The sequence below is a fragment of the Toxotes jaculatrix genome, chromosome 6, assembly GCF_017976425.1.
Source record: "Toxotes jaculatrix isolate fToxJac2 chromosome 6, fToxJac2.pri, whole genome shotgun sequence".
In the NCBI taxonomy this organism is placed as follows: Eukaryota; Metazoa; Chordata; class Actinopteri; family Toxotidae; genus Toxotes; species Toxotes jaculatrix.
In genome coordinates, this window is record NC_054399.1 from 13142691 (window position 1) to 13169738 (window position 27048).

The 27048-nt window shown below is 39.8% G+C and overlaps 1 protein-coding gene across 2 annotated transcripts in view; it reads right to left on the bottom strand.

Annotated features, from left to right (window-relative positions):
• Positions 1 to 3359: 3359 nt before the first annotated feature.
• The window catches only part of LOC121182996 (arf-GAP with coiled-coil, ANK repeat and PH domain-containing protein 2-like), a 50932-nt gene continuing 27243 nt past the window's right edge, over positions 3360 to 27048 (bottom strand). The window contains exons 9-25 of one of the 2 annotated variants that reach the window (XM_041039735.1): positions 24358 to 24432; positions 22843 to 22854; positions 20437 to 20499; positions 16624 to 16736; positions 16001 to 16052; positions 15117 to 15217; positions 14855 to 14960; positions 14202 to 14410; positions 13198 to 13267; positions 12926 to 13020; positions 12458 to 12660; positions 10676 to 10768; positions 10210 to 10442; positions 9846 to 9955; positions 9631 to 9741; positions 8915 to 8976; positions 3360 to 4923 (exon numbers count right to left, since the gene is read on the bottom strand). In XM_041039735.1, coding sequence (XP_040895669.1) covers positions 4820 to 4923; positions 8915 to 8976; positions 9631 to 9741; positions 9846 to 9955; positions 10210 to 10442; positions 10676 to 10768; positions 12458 to 12660; positions 12926 to 13020; positions 13198 to 13267; positions 14202 to 14410; positions 14855 to 14960; positions 15117 to 15217; positions 16001 to 16052; positions 16624 to 16736; positions 20437 to 20499; positions 22843 to 22854; positions 24358 to 24432 — 1812 coding nt within the window. In that variant the 3' untranslated portion in view covers positions 3360 to 4819. The remainder of the gene's footprint in view (positions 4924 to 8914; positions 8977 to 9630; positions 9742 to 9845; positions 9956 to 10209; positions 10443 to 10675; positions 10769 to 12457; positions 12661 to 12925; positions 13021 to 13197; positions 13268 to 14201; positions 14411 to 14854; positions 14961 to 15116; positions 15218 to 16000; positions 16053 to 16623; positions 16737 to 20436; positions 20500 to 22842; positions 22855 to 24357; positions 24433 to 27048) is intronic. The other variant, XM_041039736.1, reaches the window with a different exon arrangement.

Genomic DNA, 27048 nt, shown 5'->3' on the forward strand with positions numbered 1-27048 from the left:
TACTAAAGCCGATCAGTGACAGATTTTTTACCAATCCATTCTGATTTAAAATAAAAATCTATAAAAATATAAATCACAAAAACTTGACTATAAAAACACTACTTAACCATGATCCATTGACCTGATCACAGCAGTTGCAGTAGTTGATTTGCACAGACTGTGGTCGACTGCTATAACACAAACATTTGGCTGCCTGCCTTAAATTTAAGGACCCCTCCACTCAAAAAAGGGTTTTGCTTATTGTTTCTTCACTTGAGTGTTTGAGCTTTGCTGAGCAGAGTTTGACACAAGGAGGCTGTTTTCACATTCGTCTGCTGAATGAGGAAAGGGTTTTTTTGTGTTCACCTTAAATTTAAGTTTACTGAGAGTGGACTTTTTGGTGAAGCAGGAGACAGCTTGTGTTCAGCAGTTAAACAACAGTTGTTTACATTAATATTTCATAATAGAGCTAGACTGATAAATGGGCCAGTATTGGCTTTTTGCAGGTATTTGGCACATAGGCCAAATGCCAGTGGTAATTTCAAAATCGTATTTCAACACCATTTTGTTTGTTTACCAAAGAGCACTGATTCGTGTAATTTTTAAACTGTAAAATGGCCCAAACTCAAATTAGGTCAGAATTCTTTAAAAAAAAAAAAAAAAAAAGGGCCATTGTGGTAACAAAGTGCATAAAGAAAGTCTATAGCCTCAGCTGAACTTCACATTTCCAGTTGCTTCTGTCTTTATTTCATGTCACCCTGCTTCATCCGTGTTTGTCACAGTTCACAACATTTTGAAGTGCGAGAAAAAGAAAGGCACTGACGCTCCCCTCAGTATTTCAGAAGTTATACTGTAAGTTTAACATAAGTGTGTCCAGGAGTAGTGAGGTGAGTTATGATGGTGCTATCGTTGTTGAAAAAGCGATGTGTTTTCAGGAACATTAGTTTGTGGCAGACTAAACATACACGTTGGCCTACTGTACACACACATGGACGACTATAACTCATTTGAAGTGGCGAGCTCTACTGGCCTGCATGCCTCTCATTTAAACAGCTGCAGAAATAAACACGCTATAATTATTAAAGGTGGAATGGGACTGGGCAATATATCCACGGACGTGTATCAAGATTGGCAAGGGGAAGAATTCATGACTTCATTTGTGTACAAGAGCGACTGGGACGGCATGAATAAAGCCTCTTTATAAATCAAAAACTAATAATGTCTCAGCTGAGGTTAATGTTAAAGCTTTGAAGGTTTGGTCTGTTTGCATTGATTGTTTGTTTGTTTAAAAGTGATAAACTACTACATAAACATATCACAAATCTTATATCTCATAAAAAAGAAAAACATACTAGGGCTCATGTGAGGTTTTAAACCCACCTTCCCAGGTGGAAGTGAATAAAGTGAATTAATTAAAGAACCCAGAGGAAACTCAGACTTACCATTTTCAGGCGCTACGGGTCTAGAACTTCTCCTTGAAAAATCAGAGAGCGAAAGCCCTCCCTCTGCTGGACAGACACAGTAAACTGTTGCTCTCTGCAAAGCCAGACAGCTCAGATTACTCAGAAAAGGTCTGCAAAGTAGCAACAGGGGCAGAAAAGACGGCATGCTGGACAAATAGAAAACAGAAACAAATAGAAAGTTTAACTTCTGAGCTGTAGCATGATTTCTGTAGGATATAACACAGAAGAAGTGCAAAAAGAAGAATCACTCTGACTCCACATATCCATTTAAAAGCCTCTATAGTGTAGACAATTTCTGTTCTAAACCACATACAGCATGTGTATAAATATATATTAATACTTAACACTAAGATTTAGATCCTGATGCTTGCAGTTTGTGTCTTACAAATAAGTTTAGTATTTGATTGACACCCTCAGTAAGTACAATGTACAAAGCCAACAGATTAAAATTACCTGAAATTATACTGACTGAGCGAGAAATACAGAGACGTGGGAGCGTCAGAGTTTCAGGGCCCTAAAAACACAGCTGTGTATTTTTAGACTCTTTTCATCAGATTGTAACCTTGGAGCCTCAAACTGGAAAATGATCTTGTTTATAAAAGGCATAACATAATAGGCCTGTTCTGGAGTACTGTTAATAGACCAAAGGTACAATGGCTGACTAGATGAAACACTGCTTTTCTTTGCTCTTGAAAAAGTCATTTGTGATTAAGAGGAAATGCTTGGCCTTTGAGAGGACGTGGGGGTGGGGGGTGGCTTCTTATTAGAGCACTGGGGTTCTCTAATAAGAAGCCTCTACCCTCTTAGAGCAGAAGAATGATTTTACAGTATTTTTCTCCACAAAAGTAACTTGCGAGGTGAGATAGATGAGAGTCTAGCTCCATATTGTATTGGTTTATGGAAGGCCCTGTGGTTGACACCAAGTCTGTTCTGACAAACACATTTCTGTTATGACTTTGAAGAAGCCAGATGATGCACGTTGGTCAAATTAAACCTTGAGACAAAGCAAACAAGGAAAAAAAAAAAGAATCAACATTCAGTGCTGAATCCTCAGTCCGTATGTATTGAAATCCTTACATAGTACAGGTAGAATATACAGTACATGTATATTGGTATACAGACAGGCAATATAAAATTGGCTAAAATTACTGAAGGATACAAAGAACAGCATATACAAAAGCTCACTTAATGATTCAAGTACCTCTAAGTTTATACTTCACTTCTCTGGAGAATTCAAAAGCATCTGTACAAAATGTACAAGAATTGTATCCCATGTTGCATTGGCCGAAGGTTTCCTCTGAAACTGATATACCTTTCTTTATACTGTAAATGTTAGTGAAGGTTGAACAGTTTTATAAGTAGAAAATAACAGGTCATAGTGCAGTACAGTACATAACTATGAAATCTGCAGAATTCTTTTAACGTTAAAGTTTAAACATTTTGCTGAAGGTGCTGCTGAGTGTTGCTCTGTGAGATAAAATGTTTCTTTAACAGCCCAACACAGGAAATAACTAAGGCCACACACCTTTAGAGAAACACCAGAGTGTATGGAAATTTTATCTGAACAAAATACAACTATGCATAGTATTTTAGCATTGCTGTATTGTATGTTACAGGTCCACAATTTCCTATTTTAATTTTAATTCTTAGTAATTTCTTAGAAAGATCCCTTGAATGAACTGTGTCATTTGCTTCTAATTATAGATAAATAAAGACAGTGTTCAGAGTTGATTCACTCATTCTAATTATCTGTCTGGATAATGTGAGTCTACCTTTTCACAGGAAAAGATGCAGCATGTAATCCAGCGTTACAGTTTGCAATGTCATTTCATTGGTATCAGCCTCAAACTTTCCCAAAAAATTCCTACTGCTGCGACGTGGGTGGCTTTTATTGTGAAGAAGTCACAGGAAACACGATGCATTTGTCACATTTTTAACTTCAGCAAGGTAAAGTAATGAAATGAGTAGGAACAGCCACAGTGAGTGGTTAGATGAGGAGTTGCTATATAATTAAACTGCTCTTTCTGTTACCACGGTAACCATGGGTATCGTCAAATCAACCAGGACTGAGATCTTCAGGATAATAACTTTAAGTTTCCAATATTAAATGACAAAATTTACTTGGATTTAGATACTACGTTCCCAAAAATTAATACCAAATCACACAGTTCCTTCCAGAAAACCTCAGTGGAAATAAATTATGAACCTGTAAAAAATAAATAAAGAGTTACCAGTAATTCTACAAACAATGGGAATAAAATGTCTATATACTCTACAGATCCAGACTGATGCACAGTTCTTAACTTTTTCATCTCACAACATCATGAGACAGAATCTACAAATTAAAAATCGCCTCAGATGACTGAGGCTAGCTGAAAGGCTGACTGCCGCACTGAAGCTCACCACAGGGCCTGACGTGCTGGCGACATGGGAGATTAAAGTCATTCAGAGGAAAATGTTCAAAATAACAAGCATTTAAAAATCAAAAGAAAAAAAACCTTATCTATTCGACATTAAAGACGCATCAGTAACATGTACTTCAATTATCACTGTACATTGTTTAACACGTCAAAGTCTTACCATCAAAACTGGTAAACATCAGTGGCGATTTAAGACAAAGGGATTTGTGCAAATAAGTGAAAGCATATTGCCATATATACGCTGCTGAAAGTTCATAAAACAAAACTGATACAAAAAAGATGCCTATGCTCGCAGAGAGAATCCTACTGAAAAGAGGAAGCACTTAAAATTGAAATGGAGTATTTAACAGTCTGTCATGCACTTACCTCTCTTTACAAGCGAGGCAGCACATTTCTTTTTTTTCATATTAACAAAAAAAAAGACATTGTCCTTTGCCAGTTACTGTGTGACATGAAAAATCCCAGTCAAAATAACTGGCAGCCTTGTCAGCAGCTCTACATTCAGACTGAGTTCAATTATCATTTGACTTTTTTATTTTTTTTTAATTACTCTGCAAATCCTTTCAAAAGCTTTTAACACTGTACCATTGACTTGTTGGAATAGATTCTACTAACAAGCACAGTTAAAAACAAAGGGTAAAAAAACAAAAAAAAGTGAGGTTTTCCGTTCACAGAAGTTCCCCTTTACTTGAGTGAAGTCCTTGTACTTTACCACAAGGGCCGTAATCACAGCTGCGTGTCAAACGAATCTGATGAAAGGGAGCTTCAGTCACGTTGGATATGATGAAATGTGTCCAGCTGTGGTGGCACTAACTGGCTTTAATGCAGATGTTTCAGAATAATGCTGGAGGAAAAATGACCAGGTGACTTTCCGGGTGGAGGCAGACGTTACTCTGTCTCTCTCAGGCTGAGCAGACAATGTCTTTCTGCGTGCTAGGGGACAGAGTCTTTGCAGTGTCAGGGTCGCTGTGGGTCGTACTGCTGATAGCGGTTCAGCTTGTCTGGGTCATTGGAGGCCATGTGGGTGAAGTCCTGGAAAATGTCCTGGTAGGTTTCATCTCCTGCAAGAACGACACAAGGACAAAAGACATGAGCAACAACAAAAGTAAAAAAGAAGGCATGACAGAGCAGCAGAGCAGTAGTTCTCAGTATTTGTTTTTTTCTGATCACTCGGTTTTTTTTTTCTTATGAATCACTGAAAACCTTTATGTTTTCAGGCCCGTAAAACCCAAGAATCTGAGTGGGTTGGGAACCACTGAGACAGAGGTTAGCACTACATGATTTCCAACACCAACAACATCACAATAGTGAAAGAAATGACTTGTGAAGTTTATCTCCTGCTGTGGCACAGGAGCATAACACATATTTTCTGCACAGAGACAGCAATGTATGATGACGATGTATCATTTAATAACACTAAGATTTTTGTTAAACAATCTGAACTTTCCGCACAAAGGTTCTATATAAACTATCTGCATGTTGTGATTTCAATGTTGCTAAGTGCTCTCCAACCAGAGCCTGAGCCCATCTCTCTAGTCACACCACCACCCTGCTGCAAATACGTTCGATAAAATATTACGAAAGTCATCAAAACTAAACTGTGTTACACCTACGACCACAAAGTTGACCAAACAATGCTGCAGAAAATCATTTAAGCCTCTTCATGCAGGTGTGGAGCAGGATAAAATATCAGTGTAAATAACAGGATAAAATAATGGTGTGATGCAGGGCGAAGGGTTTATGCACAGTGACTGTGTCATCAGAACAAGAATGAAAAAAAAGAAAAAGTCAGCCATACCTGTCAGAGTGTCGGCGTGGCTCGAAATATGAAACAGATCAACACAGAGGCAGAGAAAAGATGGGAAAGAAGCAAGAGGCAAATGTTTGTGAAAACAGCCAGAGAGCCTTTCATTAGCAACTGGAGATCGACTCAGAAAGAAGAGACAAGCCCACAGAGATTAGTTTTTGTCAACAACTGTATTGTGTTTAAAGTGCAGGAGTTTATGTACAAAAATACAGTTGTGTTGGCCTCAGCACCCCAAAGAAAACAGAAGAACAGAAGAAAGGCACAAACTCTGGGGAGGAGAGTGAGAAAAGAAAAGCAAAATACAGAATCGGGTGAAAATTTACAGAGAGACGAGGATGAGAGCAATAAAGAAGAGTGTAGCAGTTCTCAGCCTGTTTGTTGTTACAAGTGTCTAAAAATCCCCTTTTGGGGTTTTTAAATCAACTTTTAGAAGACTACTGGAGACAGATCTTGATTAAAGAAAATATTTATGAATTATTATGTTTTAAAAATATATCTATGTATATTTCTCCCACAGATTTCATAGATGCCCATAAAAATCACAGAGCAACCTTCAGGCTGAGAACCACTTCTCTGCACTGCTTCGACACACTTGATCAGGTAGAAACACTTGAGTCGAGGGAACTGCAATTTTAATAAAAAAAAAAAAAAAAGGAGGGGGGGGGGGGGGATTTATGAGGTTAGTTCTTCCTCACATTCATTACCCCAGTACCATCATTCATCAACTGATTGGAAGCGCTGATGAAGAGGCCCCTCAGGTATCAAAGAGGACGGCAAGCTGATGCTGGCACAAGGCGAATCCTCTCGCAAAGCAAAACGACGCAAGGATCATTCAGTGACTGGAAGCACACGCTTCACACTACTCTGCTGCTTCCTCTAAAGACATACTTCCCTCTCAGAAGCAACAGCTTCTGTAACCATTCTCTATCAACAACCATTGCACAAGCTAAAAAAATAGACGAATTTCTTGTCTTAGGTCCAAAACATTCCTGTCTTATTTTTAAAAAGCGGAAAATGACCACAGAAGATATTCCGCTTATTTAAAAAAAAAAAAAAAAAAAAAAAAAAGCAGCTTTTAGGCTAGTAACAGTCCAGCTACATACAGCAGCACCTCTAACCCACAATCTAAGATTAATTTTGGACGAATGGACAACAATTCTTAATATAGCCCCATCGTCGTGTCCCTTTTCTCTACACTCTAAGAACCTGGTAGAAACTCCTCAGAATCTAGGACACAAAAACTTTCCCCATAAAAGTAATCGCAACACAATCAGTAATCCCCACTCTAACTACTGAACACATCTCCAGACAAGTCAGCATATAGTTCTGCCAGCAGGGAGTCTGCTCTATCAGCGTGAGTTAGCAGAAATTTATTCAAAGTGCTTCAGTGCCCTTCATGGATTTGGGGCTGCATGGAGTGGAGATGTGGGATGAAACTGGGGTACGTTTGGATTTTTATTCCATCCACTAACAATTTAACACAAGTGAGCTTCACACTCATCTCTTGCCACATTCTTTGTGAATATCTACTTAACGTTTTTTTTTTTTCTGTAAAGCTCACATATGATTAAGATAAATATAAGCTAGTACTTGCAGGAGATAGAAAGCTATACATGGTTACATGTGGATATTTTTCTAGACTATTGCACTTGTTGCCTGACGATATACCACCCTCAGATGGTTTGTCTATATTTAAATAAAAACTCCACTAACATTCGAGACGATCAATGCGATGGCACCAAAAGGCCTTTCATCTTACAATTCTGGATTTCCTGTGACTGCCCGGCAATGAGCAAGCACACTTAACCAACTAATACCCAAGACACAATACTGTCGTAACAGGAAGCAAATACCTCACAATCAAAGTAAGAAAAGCAAGGATGTGTCCCTCATGGCACTCACCCCAGTGCAACCAGAGTCGCTCTATACTCTGCTTATTCTGTCAGACTATAAAGACTATATGTTTGTATGCACATCATTTACAACATGTACAGCTCATATACTATTTATACCATTCCGAGAATCATTTTTATAAAAGAAAACTGTTCTAAAATAGACTTTTTTTTTTCTGACCAGGCATGTCACAACAGCAAGATGCATCATGTTTGGACAACAAATACTTCAAATAAGTAAACAGGCCTTGAAAATTAAGTTAAGACTTCAAATGGGAACCTTACAGTCACGAGCAAAGGTACAGTAGTTGCATAACCGTTAATAGGAATGTGCATGAATTACTTCTGACAAGTCAATTTAAAATGAAACTTGGCGGTTCGTAGACACACATCATGCCTCTTCAGACTGGTCAGACGATAAAAAATGTCATTCAAAAGTCACGATTATTGCCAGATACTGAAAACTGCCTTCACTTTGAGGTCTGAGTGTCACTGGATACTGGTGGCAGTTACTCATTAGCTAGTATTTTTCGTTTTAGTTTTTAGCAAAGATACTGTGACTAGCAAGCGAGAGAAGACTATTTCAATGATGAAAAATATTTTAACACCAAAAAACAATTTTCTCATTATTTACTATAAATCATTCAACACCTCTAAAACAGAGGGTCTCAACAAAAGTAGTATAATTTCAATTTAAAGGGAGGACTATCTAGTAAAAAGTGACAAAGTGACACTGTTTCTTTTAATTTTGTGCTATCAATAATTCTACATCAGTAACAGTCACTTAACTGAAAGGGTGGATGTTCCACTTTAGGAACAAAACACTTCAGCAGTGTCCAGAGTTGATGGCTTTAACCCTGTCACATTAACACAGTCTAGCACCTGACGCTATACCACACCAAGGTGCAGTTTGCCCAGCACCTGGTGGGAGCGGGGAGGTTAAAACAGAGGTTGAACTCAGAGTTACAGAGAGACACGGGAGCACAACTGATACAGGCAGAGCTGGACTCAGTTCACTCTAAACAATCATTACAGTCGGTGGATCAAATTTCACTTAACTTGGAGGTCTCTGAAAAACAAAAAGATGGCCTCCACTTTGTGATCAAACCACTGAGAATGAATTGTGTGGCTGTTTAAACCATCTCCTTGTTAATCGTCTGTTTTAAGTCAACTGACCCCAACTCTGAAACCTGAGCTTTTACATTTCCTCTGGTGAGCCTGGTTTTACAGTACGTTGCTCCCGTGTTTGGACGAGAGCGGACAGTTATTAAGTTTCGTCCAGCTGCAGACTAATAAACTCCTGCATGCACTTCCTGTATTGCATTTCGGTGGGGCTGTTGGTGTTATATTGACCTGACTGGCTGTAGGGCCCCTCTGCCTCTCGCATCTCCTCGTTCATCTTCGCCAGTCGCAACCTGGGGAGCAAGTAAAGGAACAGAGAGCCACAGATCAACAGAAATACAGGGAGAATATGAAATGTCAGTGATGAGACATGTACTTTTTATTACATGCTTTGAGTTGTATTTCTCCTTTCCTAAACAGAATTTCTCTGACACACCAGATATACTGCTAATTATTAAAAATATACGTACTCAGCTCTGACTGGCAAATGAAAGCCTGTTATTTTACTTCTGAATAACAGGCCACAAAAGGTGCTCTGATTTTTTTCCCCACCTCTATTCTGATTAAGTGGTGACATCTTGTGGCCAAAAAGATGCCATGTATATTTCAGCTTGTAATAAAACCACCAAAACCAATTCATTAATATATTTTGTAAACAGCTGTGTATAGTTGTGACAGTGTTGTTGGTCGTGTCTGCTCTGGGTGTTGTTTTATCCCGCCAGGATTTATTTACTAAATTAACCCTAAGTTAATATAATTACACTTTACAATAATGGGTTTTGAATTTACCAAGCTTTTAGAGTATTTCCTTAGCCTTACTTTCCAAACCGCTTGGAGGAGAGTTAAAAAATAATAAAACACGACTAGGGACCAAAGCTGTGGTTCACAGTACGGAAGCTAAGACAACAATAACAACTTATAATAATGATAACAAGGACGACACTTACAGTGTGACAATGTCTGCGTTGGCTGCCTCCACTGCTATGGTCAGGGGTGTTTTCTCATCAATGTCTGCGGCATTTTGATTTGCTCCTCTTTTTAAGAACAAACACACTTGCCTGAAACAGAGATCAAACATAATCTGAGTTGTATAACACTCCCTCTCCATATTCTCTGAGTAACAGGTTGGTGTAGTAACAATGGTAGAGATGAGGAAACAAACCCAGTGTGTCCCAGCATGGTGGCGTGGTGGAGGGGCCCCCGACCCTGAGCGTCCTGCTGGTTCACATTAGCTGCATTTTGAAGCAAAAACTCACAGGTGACGAGTGAACCCTGAAATGAAATGTTGAGATGACATGTTTGATTTACTTTCAAGATGCTGTTATTTCATCCTCAAGTCATCCATCACTCCACTTTTAGCAATAATGTGCTTGACAAAGCAGGCAGGTTATTGTGTGTACTTTAATCATACTAAACATAAACTGCCTATGATGACATTATTTCATTTCTTTAACTGATGTTGCAAACTATCCACTTAAAACCGTAAATGGTACCAATCCGACTGGATAATCTGTAGCTACACTTACTCCCTGCACCGCCATGATAAGTGGCGTCCTCTTGTCGTCCTCCGTGTTGACCCAATTGACCTCAGCTCCATGGGCCAGTGCCTCGGCCATGTCTGGCAAACTGCGGGCACATGAAGCCCAGTAGAGCTGCAGACCTGGGCTGTACTCCTTGGGCTCATAGAAAACCATCTCCTTACAGGGTGACGGAGGAGGCAGTGTGGCCGGCATGGGCATGGGCGGAGACTCAGCAGCTTCTGAGAGATGGGAATAAAAGATATGTGTCTTTAGCAGGAAAAAAAAAGCACCTGTGGCTCTTTAACTTGCTATTTCTTCTCTCTCTTGCATCATACTTGTCCTCCAACATCACTCTGTCCCTCTAACGCCTGTGCTAGCTACTGGTTTAACTACTGTGGTCGCTTTCGGCTTACATAGCTGTGGATGTCACTGTGCTGACAGAGGTATGTGTGTGTGTGTTCGTGTATCTCACCAGCATCTGCCAGGCTGTTATTGGACGGGGTGGTGGCCAGCATTTCCCTGCTTCCGTCAGCGCTGTTTTGGATGCCACTGTCTGCACTTTTTACTGTAAAGCAAAGAATTTGAATCACTTTTTGTGGAACAACACACAGATATCACGCACTGTGTGTATAAAATAAAAGGAGCACCATCCTGCTGGTTGTTTTGGTGGTGGAAAGCAAAAAATATTTTAGTCACACACAGCCTTCTCGTGCTGCCTTTGGATGAAGGCATTTGTTTTTCTATACCTAAAACTAAATTTCAATATCTACTAGATTTTTACATCATTTTAAATCCACTCTGATTACTAGAAACAGCAGGTGGTCCTAATATTTTGTACAGTGAGTGTACACATAAGTCCCCAGCCGAAATCAACAGAAAGAGAAGTGAACAATAGGTCCTCACCGTCACCTCATGATGTATCAGGTCCCTAAATACAAAAAATTTGACGAGACAGGCACGAATGCAAATACCAGACACGGACCAAAACCACGTGTGAGAGAAACACTCCCCAATCCCCTGGGAAAAACAAAACATGGAACACTCTGCAATGCTCTTAACATGATGGGATGGTCCATTGGGAAAGTCTGGATGAGGGAGGAACAGAGGAGTAGATGGAAGGTTGTTAGTCCACAGCCCCGAAGCAGTGAACACGGATGGACGGAGGGGGTGGAGAAGCAAGCGAAACACTAAGCATTTAGTACTTACTGCTCCTGAGCTTGGAGGAGGTGTCAAAGTAGGAGAAGAGCGAGTCAAGCTCGTCAGGACAGAAGAGAGAGTCGCGGCGGGCCTCCAAGCCGCTGGCAACAGCTACGCAAAGGATGATGGGAGTTTCGAAATTGAAGGGCGAAGGATGTAAAATTGAGAGTCGGGTTGGGGGGATTTGGGGGTAGGCGGTGAGAGCAGGGGTTAGTCCAGAAGCACAAAACAGCCAGGAGAGGAAGGAAAAGAAGGAGTGTGAAAAAGGGAAATCGAGGAAGAGGAAAGAGAGAAGAGCAAGATGGAGGCACAGATAGTTAGACTACCAGCTTGGCTGACACTGGAGGAGACAAACTACGAGAAGCAATGGGAGGCAAAGAAGGCTTACACATATGCTGTACATACATACAGTAAGCCGATGGGTGGACACTTTTTCACAGCAGTGCAAAAATCACACAGCATACAATAGAAAAGGCGGCCACAATCACAAATGACACTGGCTTTGCCCAATTGATGCAGTGTAATTTCATTTCTTAAGAGGCACTGAAAATTCTGTATCTGAGGCGGCATAACAGAAAACTTAAAATCCTATTGTATTTGTTTAGTTACCAAGGTAATGTGGGTTGGAGAAAATTAGATATTTAGAAAAAGAAACCTGTCTTACACATAAGAGATCCTGACTTACATTTTAAGATTTGGAAGTTTTTAAAATACTACTCCTCACCCATTAATGACAATTCCAGGTAGCCAATCACTGTGTTTTGGAAGATTAGGGAAGATGATTTGTCACGAACTACTAGTTCATACTGATTTTCAAATGTTACAGCTTGTTGGAATTGGTGATCTTAAACCTGTTCAGCTAGTACCCTGTCTAATCTAGTACCCTGTCTTGTTGTAGTTATTTGTGTCATTGCTGTACACTTGGATGAGCACCCCTGAATGAGTTCTGTTGTCACATTTGATCCCGTTATTTGTAAGGTTCAGAAATGAGGGAAAGGCTACAGAAAACACAAACTACTGGGTCAAAGGTGTGTTTTACATTCATTTTTGTACTGACCTGTTTGTCCGGAGACGTTTGAACCAGTTCGCATCTTGGGGGTAGGCGGAGGCGGTTTTGGAGGCAGATGCTCAGAGCTGGTGCTCAGCCTTTTCTCCTGTTTGCTCAGAGAAACCACTTTGCTGCGAAGCTCCTCATCCGATGGCCGACGTACAAACCGACGGTCCACGTATTTGGCTTTGATGTAGGCCTCTACCTCGTGTCTGGCAGGAACAAGAAGAGTAAGGTTATGCTTTGGATGTAAGATGAGGAATTTAAGCCGACCTTCAGCTTTCCACTGGGAAATTTTTACTACCATTTATCTATTCAAACAAGGCACAGTTTGATGGAGAAGGTGTCTACCAGCAGCAGACTAGGTGTTTAATCCAGTGAGAAATTAATCAAGAAAATAAAATTACACAGAACTTTACACAGAACTTGTTCTCTTTTGGTCTGAAAATACTAATATCCTTTCTTCCAGAACTGTACCTTGGGTCTCCTGGATGTGGTTTTCTAGCTCCTAGCTCCTCTCGCCGAGCCTCATAGATCTGGTTGATCACTTTGTTCCCCAATTCACACATCAACTGTGGAAAAAAAAAGAGAAAATTTTGTTAACATAGCTCAAAAACATTTAACTAAGCTAGAGTTACACCTGCTAAACTGATCACACAGTGGCTGTCCAGCTTATAAGTAAGACAGTACAAAGAAAGACTTTTAATTTGAACTGGACAGTTCAGGTACATCAGCTTTTCCTCACTAACCTTAAGTAGTTCTGGTTCCCATGTATCCAAAGTCAGAGACCGAACCTTAGAGAAATGCACACCAAGGCTCCTGCAGATGAAGGAGGCATTAAAAAAAACCCACAAAGAATTATTTTTTTAGGGCTAAAAGGCTAAATGTTGTACAGTCAGTACTTTTGAACATACAAGTGTAGTTTACACGCCACAAGGTGGGAGTCAGCATATTTACAGAATGAGCAGAATTAATCACAACATCCCTGCATGTACAGAATATAGTTCTTAAATAAATGATCAGTGCTCAGACAGAAATATGCTTCTCTCAGCTTCTGTCAGTGCAAATGTATCATGAAAATATGAAAAAATATATATATAACCAGACGGAAAGTGTCAGAGATTTACAGGTGTAAATGGAGTCGTTACAGGAATTATAATTTCTACGACATAATCCCTTAAATTAAATCCTTTATATTTCTCAACCCATCCTGGTAAGAAAAATCACAATACAATTCCTAAAAAAGTAATTAGGTTGTAGTGAGGAAGACAGCGTAAATCCCAGATGACTATTGCTTTATGTGGAAAACATGGGGTCTGACCTGGACATTTTTATATAAATCAAAACTTGGCCTCAATAATAATTAAATATTTTACCCTGTCAAGTAATTAAATGTTGTCACAACATCCCACACAGACTGGGTGTTCATTTCAGTGTGTTTATGTTTCAAAACTCCCATAAGACTACAACATTTTGTGCATCATACCCACACTGTGGCTCAGATGGAAAAGATTTTCCATAAATAAGGGAACCAAAATGAACTCAAGTGAACTGTATAAATAAATGAAGTGTTATAATATTAGTTCCTTGAGTTCATTATTCCAGGTTTCTCTTTTCTAGAATATTCGCGTCTCCAATTTTTCCTAACACTTCTATATATAAATGGTTTATTTAAAAATTGATTATGATTGATTGATTTGTGTCCTTTGTGGCCTTAGTAGGAATTTGCGCACTAAACCACACAAAACTTTACCTGTGAATGCCAGAGCACTGTATACAGAGGGTGATGCCCAGATTGATGCTGGCCCAGCGAGGGTCTGGCTGGCCACAGTCACAGCAACAGGCATTGCCAGGGATGGCCAAGACCTTCTGCAGGGCACTCTCTCCTTTCAGTGATCTCTCCTTTGGCTCTCCACCGGAGTCCAGACTCCCTGTCGATGTGGACGACTTCCTGTCCAGCTTCTAACATGATTTATTAAGATGGGACAGGATGAATTGAAACTTTATCCTTGTGGGGTAAGTGTTAAAAGCAAACATTTAGAGGATGCTAAAGGGAAATTTAATGTAAACATGTGGTATAGAGTTTAGCCAGTCAGTGTTATATACATAAATATATATGAATGAGTGTTTTAATACTAGATTATCTGATAAAGGAACATAAATAAATCATTTAAATAAATTATTTATTTGGTCAAAACATTTGAATTCTTCATCATCATTGTTTTCATTTAAAAATAGATGTGCATTACTTGCTTTATTTCCACCAAGCTTCTCTTGTTTAGAGTTTTTCTCTCTAAAGGGTTCAATGACTTTCTGTCTTTCTATGTACTTCACTCTGTGGTTAATTTATTTGTCTATATGAATCGTTTTAACCATCTAAACAGTCAGACGGTGTTTGGTTTTTACCTCGCCATCATCTCCCTTGTCGCGGAAGGCGGTGGCGATGCTGTTCTGGACGGCTTTGATCCAGGCCTGCCGCAGCTTCTCTGAGTCTGCCTGCATCATACAGCTCCTGTTGGGATGGAGAGACATCACAGCACTGCTGTCTGCCCTGTGTGTGTGTGTGTGTTTGGTGGGTGGGTATACAACAACACCACCTGCCCACCCTTTTTTTCATATTGCTGTACTCAGACTGATGGAGAGGCAGATTTCAGTGACTCAGACTTACTTGGTGGGTGATACCACTTCGAAACAGAAGCGACGCTCTATGTCTTCACAGTGTTTTACTGTACATAGCCTAAGGTCCTCTACCACCACTGTAGGGTTGTCCTGAGGGGACAGCACAATAGCTTTGGTTAACACAAACATCCCCAGAGCACCAAAAATTTCCTAACCAACATGGTAAATGTGTTGCTGACTTCTTTTGCAGCCATTTATCTCTTGACCAAAAAAGCCCTGAAACTGTCAACATCTAACCAATTTATATAATCAAACATTTATTAGATGTTTGTCTCTATATTGGGTGATTATATCATGGGTCACTGTAGTTATCCTCTGCTGTGAGGACACAGAAACAAATGCAAAAATCACAGCACAGCGTGGCTTTCCCACACCTGAGAAAAGGGGGCATTACTGATTAAATTACCTAAAGGTGTTTAGATGTCTGCTCTAAGAAAGATGTTACGGACTGACAGTTTTGCAATAAAATGTAATATTTTAATACTTTGCTTTCTTGCCAGTACAGAGAGCATCTAACAAAGCCACAAGCTGTTTTTGTCCAACTGCTCTTAAAATGTGGCAAAAAATCATATTTGGCTTCGGTAATAAAATACTACACACAAAAGTACGTAAACTAAAATGTTTAGAAATAGAGCAGAATGCGACTTGAGCTGTACAATATCTACAGCTTACTTAACAGCTCCACACAGAAAGACATCTTCACTTACAACTGCAGTTTGACCTACACATCTGTTCTGAATCAGCTACTACTGATCTAAGGTGAGACTACGGCACCCTGTTCAAAATATTTGGGGGGATATTTGTGCTGGACATCAAACACACACACATGCATATTCAACTGTGGTTGGTATTCAAGGAAGTCACTTGACATACCTTAAATTTCTTCTGATAAACTAGCTGATTGTTTTGGATGGAGAACCAACGCCTGAAAGGAGATCATGAGTTTGTTGAAAACAAAGTCACATGCAGTTGCCAGTAATGCTCTTTAAATAACACACTCTGACATCCTTTTAGTCTGGATGACAGCGAAGGAAAAACCTTGAGAGCTAATGAGTAGATAAACTGATTCAAGAGGAACTGTATGTCAGCTCGTGTTAAAACAGAGTGTATTTAAACAGTTCTTTGGAATAAAATTATGAAAGGCAGTATGTTTACGTCTGGATATGAATATGTCCTGAGTTAAATGGGTCAATTTGAAAAGACAAGGGTGAACTGACTAACAGGAAATGAATTAATGTCCATTAATGCATTATATCTTCCTTCTTCCTCTTACTCAATTATATTCTGGTAGACATGATTAAAAAAAAAGAATCCTTATCAAAACACCTTTTAAAGCACTTGCTGACATATTAAAATTTAAAGCACCTTTCATATCTCTATCCTAAATTCTGATGAAGAGAAGTCCTTGCCCTCTTAAATCCATAATCAGCCCACAACAGCTATTCTTTATCATTAAATTGAATTTAATGTATTCATAAAATTGATGTCTGCTGTACCTATTCCATGTTTTGAAGGCATTACTGGCCCTCTTAAACAGATAACCCTCCATGGCGATGCCGTTGTCTGCATCCACATTGTACTCCAGCTTGGTGTCGTCATTCGAGAAATCCTGAAAAAAAAAGAAGGAAAAAACAGTGATGCAACAGTGATGCTTGTTAAATTATTTTCCACATTATCCTTGTAAATCCTTCTGCATTAATGATGATCTCTGGGGTGAGGAGTGACTTTTCCCAAGCTCACAAATGTGGATTATTACTTTCACTTGAGCTAAGCAGCCTTGTACAGATCAGCACAGCCACTGCTCACACTGACCAGAATGATGTTTCACAGCATGGACCAGAAAAGACAAATGCAATCATAAATCAATCAGAGTAATAATCTATTACAACCAATGTATTGCCTGAGAGAGAAGGTTAAATATATATGTATATATCTGACAAAATATTGGAAGACCTCTAATGTGGAGATACACCCCACTTCTTTGAGATTTGCTGTAAGGCTTCAAACTGCCTTACTTTGTCTGCTCTGCTTAATTCACGTCTCCTCTCTCAAGTGAAGATTTGACAGGTCTAAATGTTAAGGAGGCAGCTGTGGGTCACGTGGTAGAGCAGGTTGTCCCCTGACTGCAAGGTTGGGCGGTTTGATCCCTGGCTCTGCATGCCAAAGTGTCCTCAGGCAAGACATTCAACTGAACTAAGTTGCCTCACTTTTATGTCGCTTTGGATGAAAGTTTCTGCCAAATGATTAAATCTAAAAAACTACCGGATGATACATCACCAGAAACAAGTACATACAACATTATTCTTGTTTGTCTGACACAAAGAGAACAGTAAACACGGGACTTCATGTGGCCAAACATGTTAAAATTCTGAAAACATGAGTTCTTGTTTTTCTACTGGACCATAGGCACTGTAGATGTTGTAGGCACTGGAGACTGATGAGGCCAGCATGATAACCCTACAAGTGCTTTATTCTAACATTAAATGCAAAGAAAAATGCAGCGTAAGAAGGAAAGACGACAGTAAGAATAATAACAACATGTGGAATGGCTGCAGCAGCTGTGGATGCAGCATCAGGTCTACTGCAAACTGTGGGAAAAAACACACCAAGAGTGGATGCACAGAATGCAGGGTGAGTGAGTTTCAGCTGTTAACTTTATATTAACAATGTCTCATCAAAGGCTTATGTTACCTTGTTCGGGCTAACATAGTGACAGCTCATAACATGAGCTGGGTGCTCATAACATCAGGAAGCATTCGGTCTCTGAAAACATAATGCTAACTTTTTAAAACTTCTCATTACTGCTAAAACTATCTTTAAATTAAGAGGCAGTTAGTGAGTTAGTTGTGAGCAAAGCTGCCAAGCTGAGCTTTCATATATCATTTCTCTCACTGACTCTGCTTCAGCTGTAACTCAATCTGCTGTGTAGTTATGGGCCTGTCCCTGTTGCCAGTCTATCTTTAACTACCTGAGCTGCTGCCACACTTTCCTAACACCCTCCCAGCTTTCTCAGTTTCAAGTGACATTGAACACCATGATGGATGCATGCATGCGTGCTTATGTGTGTGTGTGTTTGTGTCTTTGTGGAGTCAGTTTACACCGAGTGTCATTGTCTCCCCAACCAGTTACAGCTTGATATCTAGGCCTGTTACTGTAACAAGCTGGGGAATCGTCTTCTCTGTTGTCCTTCTAGAACCATCCAGAGTATGTTTCTGACTCGGGCTGGACTGATTCATCCTGATCCGTGTTATGAAATCAATGACAGTTGGTGCTCTGATCAAAAAAGTCGTAAAACCTCAGGAGTTAAATGAAAACATACCAAACCTTTAGAGTAGCATTTATACAGTGAAAGCCAAACATTCTTCTGCCTACCCCTTCACATCATAGATAAGTGCTGACCCTCTTCATGTCAGTTGTTAGATGTAAGTTTATTAGGTACCTCAAAATTTCCACTAATCATAAAGTAGATTCAATTACTGCTGAGGTTACCAAATAGCAAATTTACTAAGGCAGCAAATGTCTGATCGACTCAAACGTCTTGAGAAAATGCATAAAATTTGTTGTTGCCACCCAAAACACCGAAAAAACTACAGATAAATAAAATTTGAACACAGACAAACCTCCGTGCAGCAAACTCAGCAAGTAAAATACGTCAACATTGATAATTCTGAGCGCTGAGCGGAAATGACCTCAGTCATTCAACAGGTAATGACGACTCTCTCCTGTTTACTTCCTGGAAAGCAGCCATGCAAAACAAACATCAAGAGGGGACAAATTGGATTCACCACGATTCTAAATATTCCTTTTCTCAGTGGAGGAAACTATAAAAAGGGAACATGTACATGTATGTTTTACTGTACATGTAAGCTTTGGTAGAACAAATCAGATTTAATAACCACAACAACTTCAAGTTTACATGTTACAGGCCAAAACACCGACCTGAAGAGGTCCATGTTACACACACATGCACTGCATGTGTGTTTGATGTAGTGTGATCACTGTGAGCTTCATCATCTCTTCTCACAGTCAGTATTTTATTCTAAGGGTTTTGGTTATTTTATTCTTTATTATTAATTATTAATTTATATTTTGAATTTTAGATTTATTGCATCTCTTTTTTGTAATTGTCTCAAATTATGTTCAAATTATTTTTACTGTCACATTTTGTTCTGTCTTAATGTCTTGTCAGTCACCTCTAGAACATGTCAAACTGCATGAACCTGTACAAAAGATGCTCTACAAATAAAGTTTGGTTGATTGATTGATCGTGCATGACTGCATATTTTCTGTTTGTGCGTGCACATCCCCTCTCATTGCCTAGATCTGTAAATGTAACCAAAGCAAAAGCTTAACAAGTTAAACCTTTCTGCCCTATGATACCATGGTGTATCAGATGGATACAGACAAACGGACACAGAAGCCAAAACAATTTTCCTTCCTTTTCATGACATACACTGGGACAAGTGGGGTTATTTTAGGTGCACAAGAGGAACAAAACGTATCTAAATAGGAAGATGACGGAAAGATGGAAAACCAGTTCAGGCATTCAACAAATCACCTTTTCCTGGAAGTGGGACAAAATTACTACAATGCATACAAAAATAACTGTCCTTAAATTCAGCTTAGGCCAGGGATATCATGGCACTGACACTGACCACTTTGATCCATGTGTGCATTCATTCACACATGTGCACACACACACACACACACAAGCAAACACTACATGACCAACAATCCCTAATTAAGACTGAGGCCAAAGACCGAAACACATGTAGTGAATCACTGATGCTGTCATGTGAAAACCTTTATGGCTCTCCCGTTTCAACGACAAGTTGAGAAATTTCTGTGACCGCTTAGGCTTGAGAAATCATTATCAACCCTGTTATGTATTTAAAAACAGGTAGTGGCCGAGCTCAAAGTGTGTTCCTGAAACATTTTAGAGATGCAAGGTTTTCGTCTGACAACAGAGATATGTTCATTTATCATCCAAACAGCCAAAAAAAAAGACAATCAACTGCAAAGCAACTAACCACTCACTAAGATCAAACCAGCAACCTGAGTTCACTGTAGAGGACACTGGCAACAACGATGAGGTATCAATATAACGCATGCTGCATAATCAAGACACATTAAGACTTATGCATGTGTAACAGAATGAAGAAACAGATGAAGGTGCAAACATCAACACAAACACTGCAATGCAGTCTCTTAGCATGAGTAGGAAAGGAAAGGAGAAGAGATGAAAGACAGGGGCAGGTAGGGTTACAAAACGGAAGTCAGATGGAAATCGATGCAGTGACTCTACGTACGGAGGTCGACCTCCAAGCACAAAAGTTGCGGTAGTCTGGTAAAGAGTCGAGCTCTGTCATCTCCTAAAAGGTCACACACAGCAAGAGAACGACACACAGAGAAAAGAAATATGTATTTCCTTACGCTAACACAGAGGAATTTTAGATATCACGGTTATGCCAAAACAAAAAAAAAATGGCGTACACACAAGGGGCACACTCACAGTAAAGAAGCACAAACATAAACACAGACTATTATTATAAATAGCGATGGGCACAGAGACAGTGCCACGTGCATGGACACACACACACACTGCTATAGGCATATGTGTGTTGACACACACATATTCTTACTCAGTCCCTTTTAGTTGCACTCACCAGATACCAAACGTAGTGGAAACGGCTGAAAATCTTCATTTTTCATCAATTTATGGAGTGCGTGCCACTTTGTGTGTGTGAATGTTTCCCTGTGAGCCTGAAGTATCTTCGCTATCTCAAAGTCTACCTGTACAGCACCTCAGTGACAGTCTGGCACTACAAGCAGTGTGACTTGTCTCTCACCTCTCCCTCTACTGTGGCTCTGTGTGTGTCTATCAAAACTTTCGTCACAGGCGCTGCTGCTCCTCCTCCTGAGACCTCATGCTCTAAGCGAAGGTCACTGGTGTGTGTGAGAGCGTGTGTGAGTGTGAGTGTTACTGGTGTGACTGTTGGGCTAGAATAATCAAGTAGACTGTGCAGAGGAGCTAAGGCATCAAACATTTATACTGACTTCAGTTTAACAGACGTGCACTCAGCTTTTCCCCTCACTGTCTTATCTCCCTCGTGTGTGCTACTAAAGTAGTCTATCCTTTAATCGTGCTGAATGTCTGTAATTTTCAGCCTTTAACACAGAAAAACAATTTAGTATGTAGGCCTATTAAGGAACCCTGACTTAATCCTACAGAAAAACAATCAGACCATTTTTAAACCAGCGCTGTCTCAAAAGCAATGACTTGTTTTTTTGTTCTTTTATGAGATAAGAGAAAAATCTTTAAGTCAGGAGCCCATCGCTCTCCCCTGTAGCACCAATGTGACACTGTCATGCCCCGTGATCAGAGTGCTGCTGCTGAATAATGCACAGGCGGACAGGAAGCATACTAAATACAACCTCAGGACCCCCCTTCAGCTCCCATGGGGATGGGAGGTTTCATCAATACGTTAATAGGAAAGGTTTGAGTGCAAGTGCAAGACAATGGACAGTATGCACAGGAATGAAAAGACACAAAAATAAAACTAGCCTTAAGTGGGCAGTGAATAAAGGTTTTAGTGTCAAATGCCATACAACACATAATGATGGAGAGATGATAATGGTCACTCAATCAATACCAATAATTCACCAATTCCTTTACAAGCTTGTGGATTTCAAAACTCACATTCTGGCTTATACTGAGGTGTCAAAGGAACATTCTCTACCCAGGAGTTTCACAGCACTAGTAAGTGAAGAAAACTTCAGGAGGAGCCATCAGAGACGTGTAAGCCCGTGCAAGTTACCCTAGTCACTAAGGCTGAAACAAATTATTAGATCAGTTTATAATAAATATGGTTTATTAATGTAGCATTGTAGGTCGTCTTGCAAAGTGGAGAATCAGCGTGATGGGTTAAAAAACATGTCTTGTAAAGCCACGTCTACATACAGATAGATGTCTACATAGAGATATGCAACCCGCTGAAGTGTCTCTGAAAAAGACTGTGAGCCTGATATCACATTAAATAACATTTGTGAACTTTGGCCTGCAACACTGGGAAAAAAAATTGTTAGTATAAGTAATACACCACTGTGGACTGTACGTACAGCTTATATACCAGAGTCAAGCCAGTGCCATTGCAAAGTATTACCAAATCTTCTTGAAAAGCAAACGTTGCTTTTTGTCTATTTTCCACAGTAAATATGTTGTATCTATACTATAGGCATGCTTCGCTTCATTGAGCTGGAAACCTTTGAGTTTACTAAAAAGGAATGTGATAAAGACCTTCGTTCTTGCCCTAAGCAACCCAGCACCAAATATACTTTAGTGGGTTTAATATCTGAATAACTGAACCCAGCTGAGTACTAAACAAGCATAATGAGTGTAGTGTGTACAGTAATGTGCAAAAAGGCATAGTGGTGTCTAAACAGTCTTAATTTGAGTAATTAAATTGAGGTTGATTTAAGTATACGCAAACCATAAAGGGCACAAGTATACACATGACAAATAAAATCTGTTAAATGGCATCACATCATGCATGTTGCTAGTTTAAGCTCGTGATGAACCAGCTCACTCGTCTTCCTACAAATGATGAGAGCTGCACAGGTGGAGTCTGAGCAGAAAGCAAAGACCACAGTATCTATCCAACCATGCAACAGGAAAGACAGTGAGGGGGAAGAAAAGGAAGAGTAACACAGCTTACCTGCAGAGCAGCCTGAAGTGAGTAGAAGAAGAAAAAGAGCAGAAGTAGAACAAGAGACGGTTGGTTAGGAGTGTCTGTGTACGAACAGCTAGACGAGAAAGTAGTGGGAGCGAGACGATATAAAAATAGCATCAAAATAAATTGAGGATGGGCAGGTGGAGGACAGGTGCTCAAGGACAAGCGGAAGCTGGCACATGTACAATCACTGACGGAGCAAGAGGGAAGAGAGAGAAATAGGAGAGGACAAAAGAAATATATAGGGGGAGGACATGAGGACAGAAAAATTAGAAAACGACGAGGTACGCAAAAAGAAAGACGTCAGAAAAAGCACTACTTGCACACAGTGAAATGAATGTCACTGACAAGGCAGACAAATTAACAGAAGCTCAGCAGACAACAGCTGGGTAAAGAACTGGCAGATGTTGTCTGGAGTTAATGATGTTGTGTGTGATGTACAATTAAAGCTATGGGCAATTTACCGCCACCACATATTGTAACATAACAATCCACATCCTGAGAGTTTGTAAAGTTCCAAAGAGATCAGTGTCCAAAATGAACAGAAGCTTATGAAAATGCTTACTTATAAGTGTAAATCAACTGCTCCGAAAGTGCCGAGTATCCTATTTCTTCTATTGCCAGTTTGTTATTACTTGCTAGAACCTACGGTGTTCCCCTCTGGAAGGTGATTTTCTATAAAGTGTGACTCACTGGGGATGTTATGGTTGGCAGGGGTGGTGGGCAGAGATGAGAGCATGCTGCAACCCAATCTTGTTTGTTTGGAAATGGGTTTCCGTCAGCCGTCAATAATGCATGGGACGTGTGGGTGAGATCATCCATAAGGATCACCTGACACCTGAGGGTGGAGTACTACCTCCATTCACTCAAATGACAAATGCAAAGTAAATGGCTGAAATCAATAGCTTCAGTGTATGCGTGCTCCCTTGGGTAAATTATTTTATATGCAATATTATTTCAATTAAAATAATTGAATTTGAACATACTAACAAATGAAGGCTTGAATGTTCAGTTCAGTGAAGGTGAACAGTGGCGGCGCTGAGGTAGGTTCTGATCAGGAGGCTAAGGGCATCTGACTGTGGGGTAAAAGGTAGGTCCTGCGAGATCCCAGCAGAGTTCTGTGGGTTTACTTTTAATGGAAGGAGGCCTGAGTGCAATAAGAAAGGATTTGTGACCAAAGGCAAGAGGATCTAACAGCCATAAAGTTACTACACACAGGAAAAGCCCTGGTTCAGAGTAGCTCGGCCATGTTGAGCAAGTGTTTAAGTTTCTGTGTTTTTCAGGTACCCGGGCAGAAGCAAGGAGAATAAAGTGGTCTTTCATTATTTTCAATCACAACTGCGTACCTAATCATGTGCTGTGATTTACGTGCCAAGTGTTAAAATTCTGGAGTAATGCTGCTTTAGTTTGTTTAAGGTGTTTTGTACATTTCTGTATTTAAAATTGAGGGAAGATGGGACTGTATAATGTGAGTGTATGTGTGTGTGTGTGTGTGTGTACCTTTTGCTGGATGGTGGAGTGTTTCTGCTCCATGTCTCTCTTCTCTTTGGCAGCATCCACCACCAGCTGGTCCAACTGCAAGACACAGAACAACTGATTAGTCAAGCTTACCAAACCACCTGGTCACACACGTTTCATTCAGAAACAGCATATACAAACGTTCAAGCTCTTTTTCAAGGCGAAATTTGATTTAAATGGCCCAGCATTTTATTCTGTGATTGTTACATCAAAGGTTTCGCTTTCGATTGAGTTTGAAAGATATATGTAACGGTGTGTGCCCCGATGCTTCTTTACTTCCCTTTCCAATCTTGAGAGCAAAAATGATTCCAGCTAATAAACAACTTTTCCACAAGACACACTCTCTCTCCTCTAAACAAAATGGACTGTGCAGCAGAGGCTTTCATCATGTGTGAAATTGGATGGGAGATGATTGATTCTCCTTGTTTCTGGGAGTAACCACTCCACGCAGGGAGGAAAACAAAGGCTCTTTTGAGCAGAGCAGAAAGCAACAAATTAAAAAAAGAACTTTTTAGCAAAGTGCTGGAAGTCATAGGGTGATGCCGAAAATGTGCCAGTTTGCCTTACAGCAATGAAATTGTACTGTGTGCCTCTTGAAAGTCTGTTGCCGCAATGTGACCTAAATCAGCATGTCTCGAGCCTCAAACACAAAAGGATCAGTATCTGATTATAGGTCAGTGATTGAGAGGGGAATGTAGAATTTCACGTGAACAACGGGTGAGTAGGGTTCAAAATTACAGACAGCAAACTGTAGCTACAAGGTAGTGTTAAGAGCAGTACTTTAGACAATTTAACAGATTTGTCTGCCAGGATTTCTTACTACTCATCCACAAATCACATATGAGCAACTGGTTTCTCTTCATTACACGGTATTTATAGACAAGGAAGCATTTTAATTGATAACAGGTTTGTTAAGAAACTAATAACAGTTGTCACTCAAACAACCAACAGCTTGTTTGCAATGTGGCCCTCAGGATATACTACACACCTTAAATAACTGACTTCTTTAAACTGGAATACACAGGATTAGTTGTCTGGCTGGAAACATTTGATTTGGGCTTCTGATGAATGAGTGTTACCACCTGTAAGCTGTGGTGATCACGTACAGGACATTTCACAGAAACAAAAATGAAAGATGTGTTTATCATTTGCTTTTTAATGCCTGAGGTGGTTTTACAGGCAACAGTAACAACTAGCTGCAGGGAAATTCATGCTGATGGGTAACAGAGGAGCCACTGTCCAAACTGATACTGAGGAGGGAAGAACCAACACTTTACTTCCTTTCTGAGGGGGCAGGAAATTTTGTACTCTGGCTTTTAATGACCTAAATTTTCAATAAAATAACCTTCTGCTTATTAACATCAGAGTCACTGTGTTTTCCCAAAAATACATGTGAGCATAAAAATCCTGAAATGTGATATATTCAGAGAAGACAGCATTTGAGGGAACTGGACCTTTTTCTTTTTTGTTTAGAGAGGAAATGGGTGGACGGCAAAGCAGCAGGCTGATAACATCAGATGGGAAATGTTTTCCCCTGCCGCACCATAACAACTAGTCCGGTCCAGTCCATGGCGTCTATCTGCTTCTATCCGTATCTGTAAAGGCAGGTTTGTGTTTGTGTGTGTAGCTCCCTACATATTTTGTTACACTGACTCACCTTACCTTTACCATCTTATCTACCTTACAGTGCAGCCCGCATCGACATCATCAGTGGAGACAATCGACTCTAATGTTTCATTCTATCTCCATTTGTCACCAAAAGACCACAACACCACGCTGAAGCCTACCGGTCAATCACTCGGGCCCTCCACTCAGATCTGTCTTGTTAAATGATGACAAGCTGCATGATTCATGGAAAGGATGCATTAAGATCCCTCTGAATGAATATATTCATTCAACACATGTTCAGCCCTGAGGCTCTGTGTCATGGAAAGACCCATTCAGGAGAATATCTTATATTTAGAAGCAGTCTTGCTGTTTCTAATAGGAAGGATGTGAAAAGTAGCATATCTGACATGAATCATAACCTGGTCATGACAATACATTTACAATGGAAATTCCAAAATCTGAGCTTATCTTGGTTGATTGTGGCAAAACAATTGACAATAATTCCCAGTTTAAGGGACTTGTCGTCAGCCCTGCTGTAACTTTCTGTTTCAGTTACACACCACAGCAAAAGCACATTATCTTCCTGTTTTTTTCTCTGACCACCATTTTTTCACCATTTATGTTTCTAGTGGTTGCAATTTCAACTTTCTGTCTTATGTTCCCAAGAAAAAAAACAACAAAATGGGTGACATCATCGTGAACCCCAACGCTGAAAACTGTACACCTTTTTGGCTCCAGGCCCAGTAAGAAACCAGAATCTATTCATCTGCCTACCACTTCAACCTTAACCCCAAATTATAAAACAGGTAAATACCGAGATGTACTAGTATGCTCATTGGAAGAAATAGGTTAAAATAATAATAATAAAAAAAACAGAGTCAATATTCTCTGGAGCAGATAAAAGGTAGCACTCCTTAGTTAAAAACAGCCTTATGATGTTTTGAGTAAATCTATTATTTATTTACAAACAATTATTTGTTTAAAAGATCATCACGGTGTAAAAGATCATCACTCTTATTATGGACTGCCACCTTTTTTTCATTAACTGGTTCTGGAAAATATGTG